General features: G+C 36.4%; 1 protein-coding gene across 3 annotated transcripts in view; it reads left to right on the forward strand.

Moving 5' to 3' along the window:
* The window catches only part of LOC133561873 (glucocorticoid-induced transcript 1 protein), an 88,198-nt gene that overhangs the window by 58,227 nt on the left and 6,540 nt on the right, over nt 1-23,431 (forward strand). For 2 of the 3 annotated variants that reach the window (XM_061915493.1, XM_061915495.1), the window contains exons 5-8: nt 8,262-8,381; nt 12,170-12,295; nt 15,934-16,123; nt 21,023-21,143. In XM_061915493.1, the coding sequence (XP_061771477.1) occupies nt 8,262-8,381; nt 12,170-12,295; nt 15,934-16,123; nt 21,023-21,143 (557 nt within the window). The remainder of the gene's footprint in view (nt 1-8,261; nt 8,382-12,169; nt 12,296-15,933; nt 16,124-21,022; nt 21,144-23,431) is intronic. The other variant, XM_061915494.1, reaches the window with a different exon arrangement.

Raw genomic sequence — 23,431 nt, forward strand, 5'->3', positions numbered from 1 at the left:
GACGAAGAAAATGTCAGCAATCGTCACTCACACACGTCAGCAATCGTCACATACACTTCAACCAATAAGAATTCGCTGGGGGAGGCTCATGGCAAAAGTGCATTATGGGTCATGGAATGCTAACTGCTATATGCTACTGCCATAGCTATTAAAATGGATCATTTCATCGTTGGCGGTAACTTATAAAAACTGAGAAGGGCTGAACAAAAATTGGACCGAAAAGGAAATAATGTACTGCAGATTACAAGCTGGACGTAGTGAATTATGCAGCAGAAAATTACAAGAGGAAGCGGCGCATACCTTTGGAGTTGGAAGAGTTGTTTGGAAGCGACATCGAGGAAGAAGATTTCATCGGATTTAACGATTAGGAGTGACAGATTGTTTGGTAAACGTATAGCATGTTCTATATGTTATAGTTATTTGAATGACTCTTACCATAATATGTTACATTAACATACCAGGCACCTTCTCAGTTGGTTATTTATGCGTCATATAACGTACACTTATTCAGCCTGTTGTTCACTATTCTTTATTTATTTTAATTTGCCTTTCAAATGCCTATTCTTGGTGTTGGATTTTATCAAATATATTTCACCCAAAAATGTGATTTATACTCCAGTGCGATGTATATATGTTTTTTTTCCTTATTTATTATGCGTTTTCGGCCGGTGCGACGTATACTCCGGAGTGATTTATAATCCGAAAAATACGGTAACACTGTTAGTAATGTAGTAACAGGCACAATCATAACATTAAAAATTTTACGTATTTTTCCCCATTTCAAGCAGATGGGATGCGCGTCACGTTCGCTATCACTAATCATTGCACACCATGTGAGCTTCAACAATGACTACTATGGAACAAATGATGATCTAGATCGTTATATTGTTTTAGCCTGAATATAAGGATGGTATGCAAGTTTTAAAAGCTGGGTAATAAACAGGTCCAGCAAGTAGCACTATTGAAAAGTGCTAAACAAGAAATACAAACTATGAACATAATACAACTTTTACTATGTTTTATTACTGTACAATGTCTGCTCTCACTGAGATGATGATTGATGGATGAATAATTAATCAGAATTCTTGCACAGGTATTAAAAAAAAGGGGAGGGAGGACGCAAACAAGCGTCGTCTTGTGTCTTTCTCGCAGTCTCTGGGTCTTAGTTGCACGTCAAAGTTGACCAACTTCTCTGTTTAAGGCCACACCAAGTGAGAGGCATAATTTATGATCTAAAATTAACTTTGACCATCTCAGAAGCGATGCAGCAGCTCACTGGCTCAGTATGTCAATAAAGCACTTACCTTTCTGTTGTCACGGCATTGTTAAGTTAAGTAGTTATTTGGCGTTTGCGCTTATATTAACAATATCGCTAATACTTGGTTGATATGCAGGCCATTAAAAGTAAATGGGGTATTGTTAGCGGGTTTTAGATGTTTTTTTAGAGTGCTTTATGTGTGCAATAGTTTACTCCCATTGTTAGCATCAAGTATATGCTGCAAATAAACTATATTAAAACATTGTTTAAACATTTCATAACTTACATTCAATTGAATACACTGCTGAGGCAAGATATTTAATGTTTGAACTGAGAAACTTATTTTTTTTGCAAATAATCATTAACTTATCATCATCATCATCATTTATTTTTATTCCTTTCATGAAAATGCATATATACAAGCCACGTACAATTGATACTTTTATTGTTTTGCTTTTTTTGTTTTGATCAGAAAGGAGCAGATGGAAGAATAATATTCTTATATATATATGCCCCCTTTTTAGAACAAATTATTTTAGATGACTATAACTTTTCCCTCCACCAACACCCAAACTCCAACATACTTTTTAATTTTCCTTTGAGCATTTTCACAATAACACGTCCAATCTAAATCAAAATTCAGTTTGATATAATTCTAGTTTTCTCTTTTTATAACTCTTTTTAAATACAAAGATATTCTTACAGCTTTTTAAGTCTTTGCTTAGAGAATTCCATGCTTTCACACCAACAACAGACAAGCACATTTGTTTCAAATTTGTTCGTGCTCTTGGATGTTTAAAGTCATACGGCCTTCTGTGGTTCTCATCTTCAGATGTGAACACAAATAAATTTTGCATGTCCTTCGGAAAACTTTATTTCTCGCTTTGAACATCATTAATAGAGTATTAATTTCTACATTGTCTTTTAGTTTTAATAATCCTGACCTAATGAAGAGTGGATTTGTGTGGTCTCTATATCCTACTGTAAAAATTATTTGAATTGCTCTTTTCTGTGAAAGAAGTAAAGGCATTATGTTGATAGGATATGTATTTCCCCATATTTCTACACAATAATTGAAAAAAGGTAGAATAATTGAGCAATACAACATTCTCTATGGATAACCTTAACCTTAACCTTGTTCAAAATAAATAAGCTTTTAGATACCTTATTTTTCACATGCATTATGAGCTTTCCATGTCAACTTTTCATCTAAGATGACCCCAAGAAATCTGATTTCAGACACCTTCTCAATTTTCACATTGTTTATGGATAAACTAACTTCTATCTTTCTTTTATTACTGAATACCATGAATTTAGTCTTTTCCAAATTTAAAGATAATTTATTTATATCAAACCACAATTTTGTTTAACCATTTCCTCTTCAATAATATCGGCTAAGATTTTCAAGTCATCTCCTGAACAGTATAAATTTGCATCGTCTGCGAATAATACGCACTGTAAAATTTTCGAAACCTCACAAATAGTATTTATGTATAAAGTAAAACTGTTGGGTCTTAAAATCGAACCTTGTGGAATTCCACTTTCAATTCTGACCTATGATCATCGATCTCAACATATTGCTGTCGTTGATGTAAATAACTGGTTAACCAGTCCAGTGCAACTCCTCTGACTCCATAAGTATATAATTTAGAAATTAGAATTTGATGATCTACAGTGTCAAATGCTTTCTTTAAATCAATGAACACTCCTATTGTGTATTTATTTTGATCAACTGCAGTTGTAATCTCTTCAATAATGTCCATGATGGCCAAGCTCGTAGACCTATTTGATCGAAATCCATACTGATTTTAATTTAATAATTTATGTTTTTCAATAAACAGTCTAATTTATTAACAAACAGTTTTCCAAGCACTTTTGAAAATTCAGTTAAGAGAGATACTGGTCTATAATTACCAAATGTGTGTTTATCTCCGGTTTTAAATAAAGGTATGAGCTAAGCTGTTTTAATACTGTCTGGGAAAATTCCTACTTTGAAAGAACAATTAGTTATATAATGCAATGATTTAATGATGCAATCAAATGTGTTTTTTAATTATACTCATGTCAATGCCTTCATTGTCTGTTGAGGTCTTGTTTTTTAGTTTATAAACCACAGATAGTGGTAGATCATTTTCAGTCACTTCACTAAGTATCATTGACTGCATATCCCTATTTTCCCTTTTCCAGACATCCCCTGGTTGATCATTAGCTCTAGGTATTTTGTTTTCTAAGCAAGGTCCTACATTTACAAAGAATTTATTTAATTCATTGACAATTTCATCTTTGTTTTCAATTAACATATTATCTTTTTTTTTTAAATATCTAGGTAATTCTGTTCGCCTTGTCCTGTCCCCTATTGCTTTATTTAAAATATTCCATGTAGCCTTTATGTTGTTTTTATTTTCATGCAACTTTCTTTTGTAATATACCCTTTTTGCTTGTCTCAATATATTGGTCAACTTGTTTTTGTAGTTCTTATATCGTTTTTCAGCATTCTCTGTTCTAGACTTTATAAACTCCTTATAAAGCCTTTATTTCTTTTTACCTTCCTTTTTTCAAACTGTTTATCATCTACGGTGCATTATTTTGCGTTTGTTTGGATTTGCTTCGAACCTCAGGACAATGCTTGTTATACAGGGTAATATAATGTTTAGGAAAAGAATCATAGGCAGTGTTTATATCGTCCGTGTACACCTCTTCCCACTCTTGTTTTAATAGGTCATCCCTAAAGTTGTTAATATGGTTGACACTTCTTTTCCTCTTAAGTATTTGATGATATGTTCGTTTAGGGAATTGATAGCCAAATACTGCAAACATAAGCAGATGATCATTTGCAAATATAGGCAAATGATCACTTATGTCATTTATCACAAACCCAGTAGTGATGTGAATCCCTAAAAAAATTGTAAAGATATTGCCTATTAAAGTTGCACTAGTTGTAGTTATTCTGCTAGGCTTTGTAATTAATGGGTACAGCCCTTTTTCATATTATACCTCTAAAAACTCTGATGTTTGTTTATGTGAATCTACCTTTAGAAGATCAATATTATAATCTCCACAAATTACGATAGTTCTATTTTTATTTAGACCATTAATTATTTCCTCTAATTTATCCATCAACATTTCCACTTTTGATCTTGGTTTTCTATATACACATGCAACAACAATGTTTCTGTTTTGTTCTAATTCTATCTCAACAACTACACACTCCATTAAATCATTTATGGCCATTGTCATACATTTAACTGGTCTGCATTTTAGTCCTATTGTCTCTGCTAGTGACATACAGGTCATAGTCTTTTAATTTCAGATCCACCTCCTTGTCTTTCTTTATCCATGTTTCAGATAAAGCAATGACCTTAAATCTACCTTTAAGTGACTCTAAAACATTTTTGATTTTAGCAAAGTGTTTTGGTAGACTTCTACAAATAAAATGAATCAAAGAAAATGTATTTTTTATGCTTGTGTCATGTTGTTTCTCAGTATAAAACTGGCAAGAATCCTTAACATGCTTAAATATATGAGTCTCTCGACCTACTTCAATCTGAAAATCAAATGTGCCACTTTCTGTATAATCAATACTTGAAAGGGCTTCAGTCTTGAAAGAGTCATGAGTTCCGTACAGGAGACCCAATAATCGAGCAAAAAAAGAAGAAAACAAAAATGAAAAATGCACTCAATATTTTTATTTGTACTGATCCAGGTCTTTCAATGTTCTCATCACAATCACTTTGGCTTGTTCTGGTGGTCTGTTTGTCCAGATGAAAACTTTTCCATTCCTGGTCCAGGTCGATTGGTTTTTATTTTGCTTTTTGAGGATCCGGCCTGTCCAAGCAATTTCCGTATTTTTCTTTGTCAAGTGCTTATTTAGATAAACTCCAGTGCCTTTAAGTTTTTTAGCTGCCTTCAGAATGTCCACTTTGTGCTTTCTATTTGCAAACGTGATGATGACTATAGGCTTGTTTTTTTTGTCCTTATTTGGAAGAATGTGACATGCTGATATGTGCTGACTCTCCAGAGGAATATGTTTACTCTTCATGTAGCGTACCACTTGTTGCTCCAAGGTGTCAAGCTCCTCAGATGGTGCGTCACCAGGTGGGCCAGCAACCCGGGCATAACTCTGATGCCTGGTCTCCAGGCCGGTGACCACAAGGTCATCAGCTCTGGAAAACTGTTCCAAATCATCCATCCTTTGTTCTAAGAGCTCAATCCGTTCATTCTTGTCTGCCTGATCTCCTCCATGAGGCCTGTCACTTTCCTTTGTTGTTCCACCACTTCACTGAGTTCCCTTGGCATAAAGTTTAGGAAATCTTTAATTCCTGCCATTTCAGCTGCTAACTTTGCATTGGTAGTCATTGTTCTTCGAGCAGTCTTGACTTTTGTTGGATGTCAGTGCAGTTTGATGATTTTAGTGGGCTTCATTAGGCCTTTCAGCAGAGAGAAACAGCTGCAGCCATCTTGCTCAAAAGCCACTTAGACTTTAAGGGCAGCAACGTATTGCAAAAAAGTTGGCACATGGGCATTTTTACCACTGTGTTACATAGCCTTTCCTTTTAACAACACTCAGTAAATGTTTGGGAACTGAGGAGACCAATTTTAGTAGCTTTTCAGGTGGAATTCTTTCCCATTCTTGCTTGATGTACAGCCAGTGTTTCCCACAGGTCAGGCATCTATTTGTGGTGGTGTGGTCGGGCGGCGAGGAGGGGGTGGGGTTTGGGGGGGGGGATTTGGGGTGGCGGCAGCGGCGGCGATGACCAAGAAGAACGCGAAGTTGGAATATAATTACAACACTTTATGTACATATTTATATACATATTTATATAATATTTACATATTTATATAATATGTAACTACAAGCTCCATTCACAGACAGAGTCCCATTGCTTTTATGAGCGGTCAGGCAAGTCAAAGGCCGGAAAAAAAAATAAAATAAGAATAAAAATTTTAATTTATTTTTCTATTTTTAAATTTGTGGCGACCATAATTATTTTGTGGCGGGCCGCCACAAATAAATGAAAGTGTGGGAAACCCTGGTACAGCTTAAGTTGTTCAACAGTCCGTTGTCGTATTTTATGCTTCATAGTGCGCCACATATTTTCAATGGGAGACTGGTCTGCACTACAGGCAGGCCAGTCTCTTTTACTACAAAGCCACGTTGAGCACGTGCAGAATGTAGCTTAGCATTGTCTTGCTGAAATAAGCAGGGGTGTCTATGAAAAATGGTTGGATGGCAACATATGTTGCTCCAAAACCTGCATTTACCTTTCAGCATTAAGCAGATGTGTAAGTTACCCATGCCTTGGGCACTAATACACCCCCATCATGGCTTTTGAACTTTGTGCCTAAAACAGTCCGAATGGTTCTTTTCCTCTTTGGTCCGGAGGACACAACGTCCACAGTTTCCAAAAACAATTTGAAATGTGGACTCGTCAGACCACAGAACACAATTCCACTTTACATCAGTCCATTTAGGCCCAGCAAAGATAATGTCATTTCTGGGGGTTGTTGATAAATGTATTTCGTTTTGCATAGTAGGGATTTAACTTGCATTTACAGATGGAGCGACAGACTTTAGTTACTGACAGTGGTTTTCTGAAGTGTTCCTGAACCCTGATGTCGGTTTTTGATTCATTACCGCTTGACGGATCAAAGGTCACAGGCATATAATGTTGGTTTTTGGCATTGCCGCTTACGTGCAGTGATTTCTCCAGATTCTCTGAACCTTTTGATGATATTACAGACCATACTGTAGATGGTGAAATCCCCAAATTTCTTGCAATTGCTCGTTGAGACAATTGTTTGACAATTTGCTCTTGCATTTGTTCACAAAGTGGTGTCCCTCACCCCATACTTGTTTGTGAATGACTGAGCATTTCATGGAAGCTGCTTTTATCATGGCACACAACTGTACTAAACATAACATGATGTAATAGTAGTAATAATTGTTGCAATTAGCCTGTTCACCTGTAAGTGTTTGATGAGCATTCTTCTACTTTCTCACTTGTTCCAGCTTTTTTGAAACATGTTGCAGGCATCAAATTCCAAATGAGCTAATATTTGCAAAAAATAACAAAGTTTACCAGTTCGAACGTTAAGTACCTTGTCTTTGCAGTCCATTCAATTGAATGTAGGTTGAAAAGGATTTGCAAATCATTGTTTTATGTTTTTATTTACAATTTACACAACGTACTAACTTCACTGGTTTTGGGTTTTATACATAAGAATTGTAAATTGTAGGCAAAATTCCCCCCAAAAATGCAGTTCCCCTTTAAGAGAAGTTAAAAAAAGACAAAATCTGTCAAGTCAAAAACATGTTGCGCTCGCTCCACTGTATTTATGTACATAATGAAGAAAAGTCAACTAATTAATGACATCACCTCTCCCACAAGCTGATGGTAGAGAGGCAGCACGGGCAAGTTGGCTTCTGACTGGCCTGGGCAGCGAGGAGAAAGTGTCGTATAACTCATTGAGTAAAATGGCAGAAAAAAACTTTTTTCAACTTAAAAAACGAGATTGCATTTAACTAAACCACACATTTAAAGTGTTGACACATTCAAACTAACAATTACAGTGTCACTACATCTCCTGTAATCGTCGACATGACACGAAGGTTGGCCAGCATTTTGACACCCCCCTCGCGAACGTGTCGCTCTGCATTCAAAGTGTTCGAGGGGGTCATTCTCTGAGAAGCTCTTTGTAGTGGCAGCAGTGAAGACCACACCTTTGTCTGTATAGTACAAGCACGTCTTTTAGGACCACAAAGGCCATCCTGTCCGTACACCCTCTACACCACCTCCTCCCTGAGTTAACTCAGTTCATCAACGGACGTGATGGCTGACTGATGGCAGTACAAGTATGAAAGTACTGCAAGTATTAGGGTAATTAGTCGTATTGCTCATCAATAAGTGCAAAAAACTGATGATGAAGTTGTTATTGCATCCAAACTTGTCAACTTTTTCTTGCACAACATTCTAGTCACCTCATCAATGCTGCTTTTCTCCAGCAGATCGCCAAGTTGAGACTGCAGCTTCAGCGAAGCAAACAAGTCAGCCGGCAGAGCAAAGAGCGTGACGCCACCTCCGCCACGCTACACGTACAACACGGCGGCCAGTGTACCTCACAGGTCAGTTATTGTTTGAAATTAATAATGTTTGTTTTATAGTACTACCTAAAGTACAGACATACACATCAACGGTTTAAAGTAAAACTCTACTTTAAACATAAAAATCGTTATATGCTCATCATTGTCTGCACAATATACAGTATATATTTAAATCAAATCAAATGTTATTTATATAGCACTTTTCATACAAAGGCAAGTGAAGACACCAAGTGCTTTACACAGAAAAAGAAAGAAGACAAGAAAACAAACACGTGCACTATTGACAATGACAGAACATGGCATGGCGTTGCCATTGAGGAAAAAACGGAAACACTGAAAAATTACTAAAATTAACGCCATCTAAAAAATAGCATATAACATATTATAAAATATAATTAAAAATAACATTGAAATAATACATGAATACAATAATAAACATAACATAATAGTAGTAATAATAGCAATAAATAAAATTTAAAATAAGACAGTATGAATAAAAAAACTAACCAGAGTTTAATATGATATATTATGTGATATATATAGGAAGTCATTTAATAAACACAAACATTGTATCTATATAAACAAGAGCAGAGTTTAACATACTGCATATTGCTATTTATATTTTTGTTGTCTTCAAAGCCTGTTTGATCTTAATATTTAACACATTCACACAATATTTATTTCCTTTTTTCACACTTTGATAAACTTAAGCTTATTTTATATCCACAAAAACACCACAATATGTAGCTCTTTCAAGTACTGATGTGTTAAAAGTTAAGGTACAGTTCACTTTTGAACCATTACGGTACCAATTCCCAGTACTAATATTGGTACTTTTGTGTGTGTGAATAAATATTATTTATTTTTGATAGTAAATATATATTTTTTTGCAACATTTAAAAACCAGCTAATTATGATAACTGCTGTCCAGTTCTTTATATCTTGCTTCATTATCTCATTTATTAGGCTCATTTGCAAGTATGACTAATTTTTTTTTAATTGTAGTTGTAAGTTCAAGACATTTGTTTGATGGTCTGATTAGTAGTTGCTGTCTGTTGCGCCCTAGAAGGTGTTAATACTGTAGGTATACTGTAGCTGTTTGGTTGTAACCTGCATCTTAGTTTTCATGAACAAATTTCAAGGTCTTGACATTATCGTTTAAAATCGCTTATGTTAATCAGTAATGTCAATATCAAAGCCATTGTATATTGACATAAAGCTAGCGCATTTTTGGAAAAGTGGATTCTTTCTTTTGCTTACGCGGAGCATTTTTTATGAATTAATAACTTTGTCGGCATTGAAAATGGTTAAATAACCTAGAGCAGGGCTATTAAACTACTCACTAAAGAGGACAATAGTTTCAAGGAGTACTGCATACATAAAAGCAACCCTAGTTTGAACGATTTCATCAAGCCAATTTGGGTGATGTTCAGCGGGCCAAATGAAAAGCTTTGGCGGACCGTAGATGCCCCGGGGGCCACCAGTTGACTAGGTCTGACCTGAGTCCGCTCACATTTTGCTGGTGTGAACAGCAAAGTGCGAAGTCAGAGTCTGCAACCGGGCATGACGCCACACGCAACCCAGGTACTGTAACATAGCACAGTAGAACCAGCGTGATTTGGTCTTTGCCGAAAAAGTACTGGATTCGGTACCCATTCTTAAAGGGGAACATTATCACCAGACCTATGTAAGCGTCAATATATACCTTGATGTTGCAGAAAAAAGACCATATAATTTTTTTAACCGATTTCCGAAATCTAAATGGGTGAATTTTGGCGAATTAAACGCCTTTCTATTGTTTGCTCTCGGAGCGATGACGTCACAACGTGAGGTCACCTAGGTACTCAACCGCCATTTTCTCAAACACATTATAAACATCGAGTCAAATCAGCTCTGTTATTTTCCGTTTTTTCGACTGTTTTCCGTACCTTGGAGAAATCATGCCTCGTCGGTGTGTTGTGTAACAACACGATCAGGGACGGATTCAAGTTGATTTACGTAGAATGTGCATCAATTAGCACAGCATGCTTATTGATGCTAACATGCTATTTAGGCTACCTGTATGTACATTTGTAGCTATATTTGCATCCAGCCTTTCCCTCCACCCACGTTTAATGCCAAACAAACACTTACCAATCGACAGCTTTAAGTTGCTCCAGTGTCAAAAGATGCGAAAGTCCCGATCGTTGGGTCTGCACATTTCACCGGCGATGCTAAGGCAGACATGGCACAGAGATGTATGGATATCCTGGAGATGCATTTCCAACAATAAAGTCAACGAAATCACAAAGGTGAGTTTTGTTGATGTTATTGACTTATGTGCTAATCAGACATATTTAGTCGCGGCATGACTGCCAGCTAATCGATGCTAACATGCTATTTAAGCTAGCTGTATGTACATTTGTAGCTATATTTGCATCCAGTGTTTCCCTCCATCCACATTTAATGCCAAACAAACACTTACCAATCAACGGATTTAAGTTGCTCCAGTGTCACAAGATGCAAAACTTCCGATCGTTTGGTCTGCACATTTTACCGGCGATGCTAAGGCAGACATGGCCGAATAGCGTCAATAGCTATTCGCTCAATAGCTTCAGTTTCTTCTTCAATTTCGTTTTCGCTATCTGCCTCCATAATCCAACCATCCGTTTCAATACATACATAATCTGTTGAATCGCTTAAGGCGCTGAAATCCGAGTGTGAATACGAGCTAATGTCGCTATACCTTGCTGTGCTATCTGCCTGGATAGCATGTATATCACGGGATGACGTCACAGGAAAATGGACGGTGGCTTCACAGATAGCAAAAATCAGGCACTTTAAAGCCTTTTTTCGGGATATTCTATGATGGGTAAAATTAAAAAAAAAAACTTCCAAAAATAAAATAAGCCACCGGGAACTGATTTTTATTGGTTTTAACCCTTCTGAAATTGTGATAATATTCACCTTTAAGTGTACAGTATGTATACAATGATTAGTCAAATACTATTTTGGAGTTATAATGTTATTAATAAAATCAAGAACATTTGCTTTGGTCAATCTAAAATGTTAATAAAGCTATTAGAAGAAGAATATTTCAGAAAGTAAAGTTGGGAAAAACTTTATGCCAACGGCGTGGCGCAGTGGAAGAGTGGCCGTGCGCAACCCGAGGGCTCCTGGTTCAAATCCCACCTAGTACCAACCTCGTCACGTCTGTTGTGTCTTGAGCAAGACACTTCACCCTTGCTCCTGATGGGTGCTGGTTGGCGCCTTGCATGGCAGCTCCCTCCATGAGTGTGTGAATGTGTGTGTGAATGGTGGGTAAATGTGGAAGTAATGTCAAAGCGCTTTGAGTACCTTGAAGGTAGAAAAGCGCTATACAAGTACAACCCATTTATTTTATTTATTTATTATACTTGATGTTGAAATTTTTGTTGCTTTTGTGTGCGTGCGTGTGTGGACGCGTGTGTTCCAGCATGTGTCAAGGTGTGCCGTGATTGGCTGACAGCACGGGAAAGTGCTGATCATCAAACAAAGTGTGAGCTGCTGACTGGATTACAATCTGGCCCGCTTTTGTGCTCTCTGACATTTAATCTGATTGAGTAATTTTGATTCAAGGTGAAAGCCTCCACCCATGAAATAGCTCCTGAAACCGGATAGGCCACAATTTGATGCTGTCGTGTTTCTTACGACTGCCGAGCTGCGTGTGTGTGTGTGTGTGTGTGTGTGTGTGTGTGTGTGTGTGTGTGTGTGTGTGTGTGTGTGTGTGTGTGTGTGTGTGTGTGTGTGTGTGTGTGTGTGACTTCATTGACTTCTGTATGTCCTTGCAGCACAAAGGGTCGTCATCCACACCGCTGCCAAAGACGCTGATATGTCGCGTACCGAGCAGCGTGGAGGGCATCAACCACGAGCTGGAAAACGTCTTCATCAGAGAGAACTGGGAGCACAGCATACAGGTAAAACTCCACTTAACTTTCAGTCAGTCCCTGCCTACTCGTGCTTTTTCAAATGCATTTAACAAGTGTTTGAAGTATCCAAAATATATATTTTTAGGGGTTTTATTGAGTGCATCTGTTTTTTCGTCATTGCCGTTTTCAAATATAAGCTCTGAAATAGCGGGGATCTAGTGGCCCCCTCCTAAATATGAAAGTTTTACATGAATGGAACATTACAGTGTTGTGTGCTGAGCTGAACGAACCTACCAATCACGGCGGGGCATATGGCTATCGAGGGCGGGACATCGATGCAAGCAGAGAAATATTTACAGCAGCGTTTTAACACTGCAAAAAGTCAGTGTTCAAAAACAAGAAAAAAAAAATTACAAAAATTAGGGGTATTTTCTTTGAACTAAGCAAAGTTATCTGCCAATAGAACAAGAAAATTCGGCTTGTCAAAACTTTCCAAAACAAGTATAATTGGCTAACCTCAATGTTCCCCCAAAAACTTAAAATAAGTAGATTCTCTATAATAACAAGTGCACTTTTCTTGGTAGAAAAAAAATTAGACCTTTCTGCTCAATATGTTGAAAAATATTCTTAAATTAAGTAAATGCTAGTGCCATTATCTTTATCTTGACATAATAATATGCGCTCGGCATCAGGATTCTTATTTTCATGCTTGAAGTAAGGAATTATTACTTTTAAAAAGCAGTTTTGTACTCCCATCCATCTGGTGCCTATCTCAGCTCCAATCGGGCGGAAGGCAGGGTACTCACAAGTACAGTTTTGTACATGTGAGTGTTAATGACACAGCTTTGCATAAGTTGATATTGTAGTTTCAAGCATGTTTTACTCAATATAGGTCATAAAATCTCAGCAACAAGCTGTAATATCTTACTGAGATCATTTAGGACCGAAACACTTAAAGCAAGTAAAACACTAACATAAATTCTGCTTAGTGAGAAGAATTATCTTATCAGACAGAAAAAGGGCAAATATCACCCTTATTTGAGATATTTCATTTTACTTAGGTTTCAGTTTTTGCAGTGAATGGAGAGTTTTCTCTAGTGTCTGGCTGGCTGCCTCGATTCTATTGGGCACACGTGGACAATTTGTTCCAGTGTGGCGTGTTCATAACGCTTCCCCCAAAAAATGTTTTTAGTTGCTGCTCAGCAGGAGATTTTATGTACCGTATTTTTCGGATTATAAGTCGCAGTTTTTTTCATAGTTTGGCCGGGGGTGCGACATAGACTCCGGAGCGACTTATGTGTAAAATTATTAACACATTACCGTAAAATATTAAATAATATTATTTATCTCATTCGCGGAAGAGACGAAGATTTTGTCAGCAATCGTCACACACACGTCAACCAATAAGAATTCGGCGGGGGAGGGTCCTGGCAGAAGTGCATTGTGGGTCATGGAATGCTAACTGCTATATGCTACTGCTGTAGCTATTAAATTGTATCATTTCATCGTTGGCGGTAACTTATAAAAACTGAGAAGGGCTGAACAAAAATGGCACCAAAAAGGAAATCATGTACTGCAGATTACAAGCTGGACGTAGTGAAATTTGCAGCAGAAAACGACAAGAGGAAGCGGCGCATACCTTTGGAGTTGGCAGAGTTGTTTAGAAGCGACATCGAGGAAGAAAATTTCATGGGATTTATCGATTAGGAGTGACAGATTGTTTGGTAAACTTATAGCATGTTCTATATGTTATAGTTATTTGAATGACTCTTACCATAATATGTTACATTAACATACCAGGCACCTTCTCAGTTGGTTATTTATGCGTCATATAACGTACACTTATTCAGCCTGTTGTTCACTATTCTTTATTTATTCTAAATTGCCTTTCAAATGTCTGTTCTTGGTGTTGGATTTTATAAAATAAATTTCCCCCAAAAATGTGACTTATACTTCAGTGCGACGTATATATGTTTTTTTCCCTTCTTTTTTACGCATTTTCGGGCAGTGGGACTTATACTCCGGAAAATACGGTAATTTGATTTTTCAAACTTTTTTTTCCTATCACATAATTGTTGATTATATTTAAAATCAAGAGTAAGATTTCTACTTCATTTAAAATATGAGTATGCCCCTGACCTCTCTATAATAGAAAAGCTGGGCCCTGAGGTCAAAAAGGTTAGGAACAGGGGTCTCAAACTCAATTTACCCGGGGAGCCGCTGGAGGCAGGGATTGGGTATCCTCATTTTTATTTTTTTCAGCACAAAATAAGATGAACAAGTAAATAAATCAGTCATAAATCAATACAAAAATATTAGAAATGTTTATTGTGTGAGGAAACGAAAATAAAAAATAATGACCCTACAATTGGTCCAGGTTATCGGGGACTGTTATTGCTGACGGACAGGTGTCGCTATGTGACTGCAGACTACATTAGGCTGAGATCCCTCCTTTTTTTTTATCCTGCCGTGTATGGATCACTTTGATTTATTTTGTCAGGGACAGACGAATATACCGTATTTTTCGGATTATAAGTCGCTCCGTAGTATAAGTCGCACCGGCGGAAAATGCAAAATAAAGAAGGCAAAAAACATATACCGTATTTCCTTGAATAGCCGTCGGGGTGCTAATTAATTTAAAACCTCTTCTCACTCCTGCACTTATTCAAAGTATGCGGTAAAAGTAAGCAGGCGCTAATAACTTTAAAACCTCTTCTCATCCCTGAGCTTACCAATGGCATGCAGTAAAAATTTGAGTATGATTAAAAAAAAAAGAAATAAAATAAAATTAAAAAAATTCTGCGGTTGGGGACCGCGGCTCTACAGCCAATTTTACTCCATGCTATCTGCGTGCCGGCTGGGTGCATGCATATCGCTGCTTTTCATACGAGATTGCAATGCATACTTAGTCAACAGCCATACCTTTTACACTGATGGTTGTGATATAAACAACTTTAACACTCTTAATAATATGCGCCACACTCTGTGAACCCACACCAAACACATTTCTGGGGAACATTGGCTCTGTGGCACATTATAAACGCAACATAAGAATTACCCATAATGCTGTGCATCCATGACTCTTGGCTATATTATACACGCGCCCCCAACCCCGCCAACCTCAACCGACGCACGCAAGAGTCATTCAAATAACTATATGTTATGCTATACATTTACCAAACAATCTGTCACTCCTAATTGCTAAATCCCATGAAATCTTATACGTCTAGTCGCTTACGTGAATGAGCTGAATAATATTATTTGATATTTTACAATAATGTGTTAATAATGTCACACATAAGTCGCTCCTGAGTATAAGTCGCACCCCCGGCCAAACTATGAAAAAAACTATGACTTATAGTCCTAAAATTTTTTACTAAATTAACATGTTTCTTAACTTAACTGTCAATGAAATCAAAATGCAAATTAAAATACAGCTTCAGTATTTTGGTCATAAGTTTTGCGCTTAAGAAACTTCTCTGACTATGGCTTCAGTTTTCTTCTGTTTGTGGTGGAAAAGTGAGTACCGCCGCTGCCCATACGGTCCACAGCTGGGAAACAGAAATTTTTTGGCCGCCCTCTGTGTGCTCGCTGCCAAAACAATGAGCTAATAAACACCGATCTACTGTAGTCACTCACAGCGCCATCCACTGGTGTGTTGTAATGGCTGCACTTTTCCTTGACAGGCCATGGATGCCGCTGATGGACGGCGTGCCCCCTTCCCCGTCCATCGCTACAGCCACAGCGGGGAGACACGCGACACCGACACGCAGGCACCCTCCAGCGGCGAGTCCAGCCCGTCGCCCCACCCCCTTAGCCCCGAACACCTGCTCTCCCCTGACGGAAGCCCCTCCTCCACGGAGGAAGTAGACAAAGGTAAACGCCATGACATGCTATTTATTTGAGTAATTATAATGTGCTGTGTTGTACTTTAAGTAGACCTGGGAATTAAGGGATACAAATCAAATTTCCAATTTTTTCACTAAAAAGTCGATTTATAATTTATCCGATTTTTTTTCCTACTGTTTAAAGAATTCTCTAAATACAAATGACAAAGATAATTCAAAAAAAGTTTTTCTTTTAGTTTGAATTGACACTGCATCGAACTCTTAACAAATTCTAATTTGAATAAAGTTGTTCTTTTTAGATCAGATATAAATTTGTACTTTTATGGAATCATTTTCAGAGAACTAAATTAAGAGCTTCCTCGGGGAAGCAATACTTCAAGTTCAAGTTTATTCACAATACCATATAACTATTACAATAGTGGTGAATGTCATCATTTAAAGATGTTAAAGGGTTTCCCAAATAAGCTGGAAGAAGCTTTTGACAGGGGGTCCAGAGGACAGTATATACATGGAGATGATGAAACATGGTAGCAAGCACAACAACAACAACAAAAAAAAACAACAACAACAATGCTATATGATAAACACAAGATAATAGTACTAAAGCAAGCATACACATACATACCATGCAAAACCCAACAGTAATCTACCCCACATGAGGCATTAAAAATAGGTGGTTAATAGGTAAGTTTTCAGTTTCTTTTGAAGTTGGAGAATGGATACAGGATCTTGAGGCTCTCATTAAGCTGGTTCCAAATCTTTGGTCCCCTGTATACAACACTTCGAGTGGTACAAGCCAGTAAACGATGTTTACCTGATATCAGATCTAAGTTACGAGTGTTGTGGGCATGCTGGGGATGGTAGATAGGAACCAAGCTACAGAGCCTAAGATTCAGCCTGTAAATGACTTGATAGGTTAAACAAACATTTTGAGAAATATTAAACTCTGTCAGTGTTAAGAGATGATATTTATGGAATAGATGTCGAGTGGGGGGCATTAAACTTAGACCATGACAGGGCCCGTAGTATTTTCTTTTTTCATGGATTCTAATTTGTGAAGGTAGGTAGGGAAGGTGTTACACCAGATGATATTACAGTAGTTTAGATGTGTTTCAAATTGAGTTTTATATAGGGTAAGTAGAGCATAAAGAGGACGAAAGTGAAAAGACAGGCCAACATATTTGGATAATTTGTTTAACAGATGGCTAATGTGACATTTGATATTGAGGTATTCGTCAATGATGACCCCCAGGAATATTGTGGAGTATACACTCTGTATTTCCTGCCCATTGATGTTGATAAGGCAGTGCTCAATATTTGTCTGTTTTTTTATTAGAACAAAATAGAATAAAATTAGTTTTATTTACATTAAGTGAGAGCTTATTGCATTTGAACCACGAATCCACTTTCACAAGCTCTGAATTGACAGTTACTTGTAGATCGTATAGGCTCCTATGTGAGGTAAACAAATTGCTATCGTCAGCAAAAATGATTTTATGAAAAGTTTGTTCGGAGTTTACAAAATCATTTATGTATAGGATAAAAAGGAGAGGCCCCAAAATGGATCCCTGGGGAACCCCATTATTTATGGTCATACAGGGTGAATTGTGATCATTGACGCATACACATTGTTGCCTTCCGTATAGGTAAGAACGTAACCAAAACTTCTGCTTGAATAAAATAATTCTCTTAACAAAAATGTAGCATTGCACATTGCATGCAAATAAATAGTAATCTCCAACATGGAGATTAACGTGAAAAGGTAAAACTTCTGTCTTGAATAAAATACTTCTGTGAATACAAATGTAGTATTATACATTGTATGCAATAATAATCAAGTAGAAGATTTTTAACACTACTCTACAGTTTCAGTAAGTGGATAAAGGCATACTTTTTCATTCACACATCTTTGCAGTGACGGCTTTAGTGATGGCTCTCTGCATTGTGCATCATACTTACCTGCTGTGAATGATCCCACCACAGTAAGATGCATTTTATCCAGAGTTTGTTTTTGCGGTCTTGTTCGGCTCCTAGGGTTGCATTTCCAGCACTCAGCTGGAGGTTTCTTTTTCAGATGCAGGAATAAGTTCTTGCGGCTACCTTTTTTAAACAAACTTTGCAGCGTGCAGTCGTTTGTTCCACTCCTGTTGCCGCACTTTTCTGTTGTTTGGAACAAACACCTCGCTCTCATTAGCATTAGCCATGTTTTGAATCTCCGCTAAAGAAGTAAGGGGGTGTGAAAAAAGTATGTCGGAGGGAAGATAAAAAGTATTTTTTAAATCATCAGCAAAAAAAATAAAAAAGTTTATCAATAAAATCCATATATTGCCCAGGCCTAACTTTAATGTACTTCAAGTTTGTGTGTTCTACTATGTCATGTTTTGTATTGTAATCTGGTGTTTGCTACTACGTCATGTACTGTGTACTACTATGTACTTTAATTTGATGTTTGTTACTATGTAATGTATTATTTAATATAATATACTTTAATCTGGTGTTGGCTACTACGTCATGTACTGTACTATAATGTACTTTAATTTGGTGTTTGTTACTATGTAATGTACTTTGATTTGGTGTTTGCTACTACGTCATGTACCGTGCACTACCATGTACTTTAATTTGGTGTTTGTTACTATGTAATGTAATGTACTTTAATCTGGTGTTTGCTACTACGTCATGTGCCGTGCACTATTATGTACTTTAATTTGGTGTTTGTTACTATGTAATGTAATGTACTTTGATTTGGTGTTTGCTACTACGTCATGTACCGTGCACTACTATGTACTTTAATTTGGTGTTTGTTACTATGTAATGTAATGTACTTTAATCTGGTGTTTGCTACTACGTCATGTACCGTGCACTATTATGTACTTTAATTTGGTGTTTGTTACTATGTAATGTATTATTTAATATAATGTACTTGAATCTGGTGTTGGCTACTATGTCATGTACTGTACTATAATGTACTTTAATCTGGTGTTTGCTACTACGTCATATACTGTGCACTATTATGTACTTTAATTTGGTGTTTGTTACTATGTAATGTATTATGTAATATAATGTACTTTAATCTGGTGTTGGCTACTACGTCATGTACTGTACTAAAATGTACTTTAATTTGTTGTTTTCTACTATGTAATGTAATGTACTTTAATCTGGTGTTTGCTACTACGTCAGGTACTGTACTATAATATACTTTAATTTGGTGTTTGCTTCTATGTAATGCAATGTACTTTAATCTGGTACGTCATGTACTGTGTACTACTATGTACTTTAGTTTGGTGTTTTTTACTACATAATGTATTGTACTATAATGTACTTTAATCTGGTGTTCACAACTAGGTCATGTATTGTACTATAATGTACTTTAACCTGGTGATCACTACCAGCTCATGTATTGTAGTACAATGTACTTTAACCTGGTGTTCGCTATTAGGTCATGTATTTTACAATAATGTACTTTAACCTGGTGTTCGCTACTAGCTCATGTATTGTAGTATAATGTACTTTAACCTGGTGTTCGCTACTAGGTCATGAATTGTACAATAATGTACTTTAACCTGGTGTTCGCTATTAGGTCACCTATTGTATTATAATGTACTTTTAATCTGGTGTTTGCTACTAGGTCACGTATTGTACTATAATGTACTTTAACCTGGTGTTCTCTACTAGGTCATGTATTGTACAATAATGTACTTTAACCTGGTGTTCACTACTAGCTCATGTATTGTAGTATAATGTACTTTAACCTGGTGTTCGCTACTAGGTCATGTATTGGTACTAAATTGTACTTTAACCTGGTGATCGCTACTAGCTCATGTATTGTAGTATAATGTACTTTAACCTGGTGTTCGCTACAAGGTCATGTATTATAGTATAATGTACTTTAACCTGGTGTTCTCTACTAGCTCATGTATTGTATTATAATGTACTTAAACCTGGTGTTTGCTACTAGGTCACGTATTGTACTATAATGTAATTTTAATCTGGTGTTCGCTACAAGGTCATGTATTATAGTATAATGTACTTTAACCTGGTGTTCTCTACTAGCTCATGTATTGTATTATAATGTACTTAAACCTGGTGTTTGCTACTAGGTCACGTATTGTACTATAATGTAATTTTAATCTGGTGTTCGCTACTATGTCATGTACTGTACAATAATGTACTTTAATTTGTGTGTTTGCTACTATGTAATGTACTTTAATCTGGTGTATGCTACTACGTCATGTACTGTACTATAATGCACTTTAATTTGGTGTTTGCTACTATGTAATGTACTTTAATCTGGTGTTTGCTACTACGTCATGTACTGTACTATAATGTACTTTAATTTGGTGTTTGCTACTATGTAATGTACTTGAATCCGGTGTTTGCTACTACGTCATGTACTGTACTATAATGTACTTTAATTTGGTGTTTGCTACTATGTAATGTAATGTACTTTAATTTGGTGTTTGCTACTACGTCATGTACTGTACTATAATGTACTTTAATTTGGTGTTTGCTACTATGTAATGCAATGTACTTTAATCTGGTACGTCATGTACTGTGTACTACCATGTACTTTAATTACTTTAACCTGGTGTTCGCTACTAGGTCATGGACCTGGTCATCACCAGGTTAAATGTACTTTAACCTGGTGCTTGCTACTAGGTCATGTATTTTACTATAATGTACTTTGACCTGGTGTTCGCTACTAGGTCATGTATTGTACTAAATTGTACTTAAACCTGGTGTTTGCTACTTGGTAATGTATTATAGTATAATATACTTAAACCTGGTGATCGCTACTAGGTTACAATAATATACTTTAACCTGGTGTTCGCTACTAGCTCATGTATTGTACTATAATGTACTTTAACCTGGTGTTTGGTACTAGGTCATGTATTGTACTACAATGTACTTTAACCTGGTGTGCTTGCAGACGGCGTATGTAGTTCTCCCCTCCCAAAGTTTGCCACCTCGCCCAAGCCCAACAACAGCTACATGTTCAAGCGAGAGCCACCAGAGGGCTGTGAGAAGGTTAAAGTGTTTGAGGAGATGGTGTAAGTACCTGCTTTTATTTGATATTTTTAATATACTCACATTTTGACATTTTCACCCATATTTACAGTTGTTGACTATATATAAAAAAAGAATACATACACTAGGACAATGTAAAAAAAGCAATCCAAAGCAATAACTGCATCAGACATTTGGCGACCACAATGTGACATAAAGTTAGCTGGTTTGCATTAATGACAAAAGAAAACGTCGTAACCTAATTCAAAGTAGGCTTGGGCCATTATGGCCTGAAATTCCAATCTTCCAAGAGGAGGAAAAAGATAGATTCTTGTATTTTTTTTAAATCTTCTGCAACAAAAAAACTTAAAAATGATCAGTAAAATCAATTTATCGCCCAGGCCTAATTCAAGGTGAAGGAATATACCATGTCCGGTTCATTTGGAGACCTCAAGTACTGTAGTACCTCAGTCATTGATAGTAATACGTTTTTAAAAAGGTTCAACGATTACCAAATTGTATAAAAAACCAATATAATTTTTCCTTTAGGAAGTATTATTACTCCAGTACTCTTGTCTTGTTCTGTATATTGTACAGTATTTTGTATTTGTATAGTGTTTTCTATACTGTACAGGATTGCTTATTATTTTTATTGGATAGTAGTCTGTTTATTTCAATTCTTAGTTTTATCTCTTGTGTAATTTATTTTTATCCCATATTTGTTCCCACTACCGCACCTTAAATTGGAGTCCTTAATCTCGTTATATGCAATTATAATGACAATAAAGTTCATTCTATTCTATTTTAATCCAATTCTGTACGCTCCAATAAATAGTTTTACATGCAGAAAACAAAGTGAAATACATATTTCTGATAAGTGAACATTTAACATCACCTTTACCTTTTTATTAAACACTCTTTCTGGCAAAGATGGCGGAGGGCAATGTTGTCCAAACTTATTCCAATGAGGGCCACATTCATAAAAATAAAAGGATGTGGGGGGCCGCCTTGATACATTTTGTAGATTAAAGATGCTAAAAAATGCTGTGAATGTTAAAATGCTTTTCAGCAGTTTTGTTTGGCTACAAAACATTATTTCAAAAGCTGCAGGGATTGAAATGAGCATTTTATTGTAAAACGATTAGAGACATATTTGAGGGGCACTTAAGATCAACTTGTACCCAAGCCACAAGACTTTTGTCAGGGACTGTATAAGTCAATATTTGCATTGATAAGGGGGCAACTTTACACAGGTAAGACTTATCTACACCAAAAATCGTACTGTACTATGTGTACAGTATGTTGATACATGCTAAGTTAGCACAGGAAATGAGTGTAATGGAGCTCCAGCTCTCGAAGTCAACTCATGCGATTAATCACCAAAAATATAGCATTACCACATTTTTCGGAGTATAAGTCGCTCCGAAGTATAAGTCGCACCTGCCGAAAATGCATAATAAAGAAAGAAAAAAAACATATATAAGTCGCACTGGAGTATAAGTTGCATTTTTTGGGGACAAGTATTTGATAAAAGCCAACACCTAGAATAGACATTTGAAAGGCAATTTAAAATAAAGAACAGTGAACAACAGGCTGAATGAGTGTACATTATATGACGCATAAATAACCAACTGAGAAGGTGCCTGGTATGTTAACGTAACATATTATGGTAAGAGTCATTCAAATAACTATAACATATAGAACATGCTATACGTTTACCAAACAATCTGTCACTCCTAATCGCTAAATCCCATTAAATCTTATACGTCTAGTCTCTTTTGTGAATGAGCTAAATAATTTTATTTGATATTTTACGGTAATGTGTTAATAATTTCACACATAAGTAGCTCCTGAATATAAGTCGCAGCCCCAGCCAAACTATGAAAAAAAACTTCGACTTATAGTCCGAAAAATACGGTAATCATTAGGAGTGTGGGGAAAAATCGATTCGAATACGAATCGCGATTCAGAATCGATTCTCATTTTTTGAAAAAAATCGATTTTTTAATCAATTTTTTAATCAATCCAACAAACCAATACACAGCAATACCATAACACAATCTAATTCCAAAACCAAACCCGACCCTGCAACACTCAGAACTGCAATAGACAGAGCAATTGAGAGAAGACACAAACACGACAAAGAACAAACCAAAAGTAGTGAAACAAAAATGAATATTATTAACAACAGTATCAATATTAGTTATAATTTCAGCATAGCAGTGATTAAAAATCACTCATTGACATTATCATTAGACATTTATAAAAATAATAAAAAAAGAACAATAGTGTCACAGTGGCTTACACTTGCATCGCATCTCATAAGCTTGAG

This window comes from Nerophis ophidion, linkage group LG11 (genome assembly GCF_033978795.1).
Source record: "Nerophis ophidion isolate RoL-2023_Sa linkage group LG11, RoL_Noph_v1.0, whole genome shotgun sequence".
NCBI lineage: Eukaryota > Metazoa > Chordata > Actinopteri > Syngnathiformes > Syngnathidae > Nerophis > Nerophis ophidion.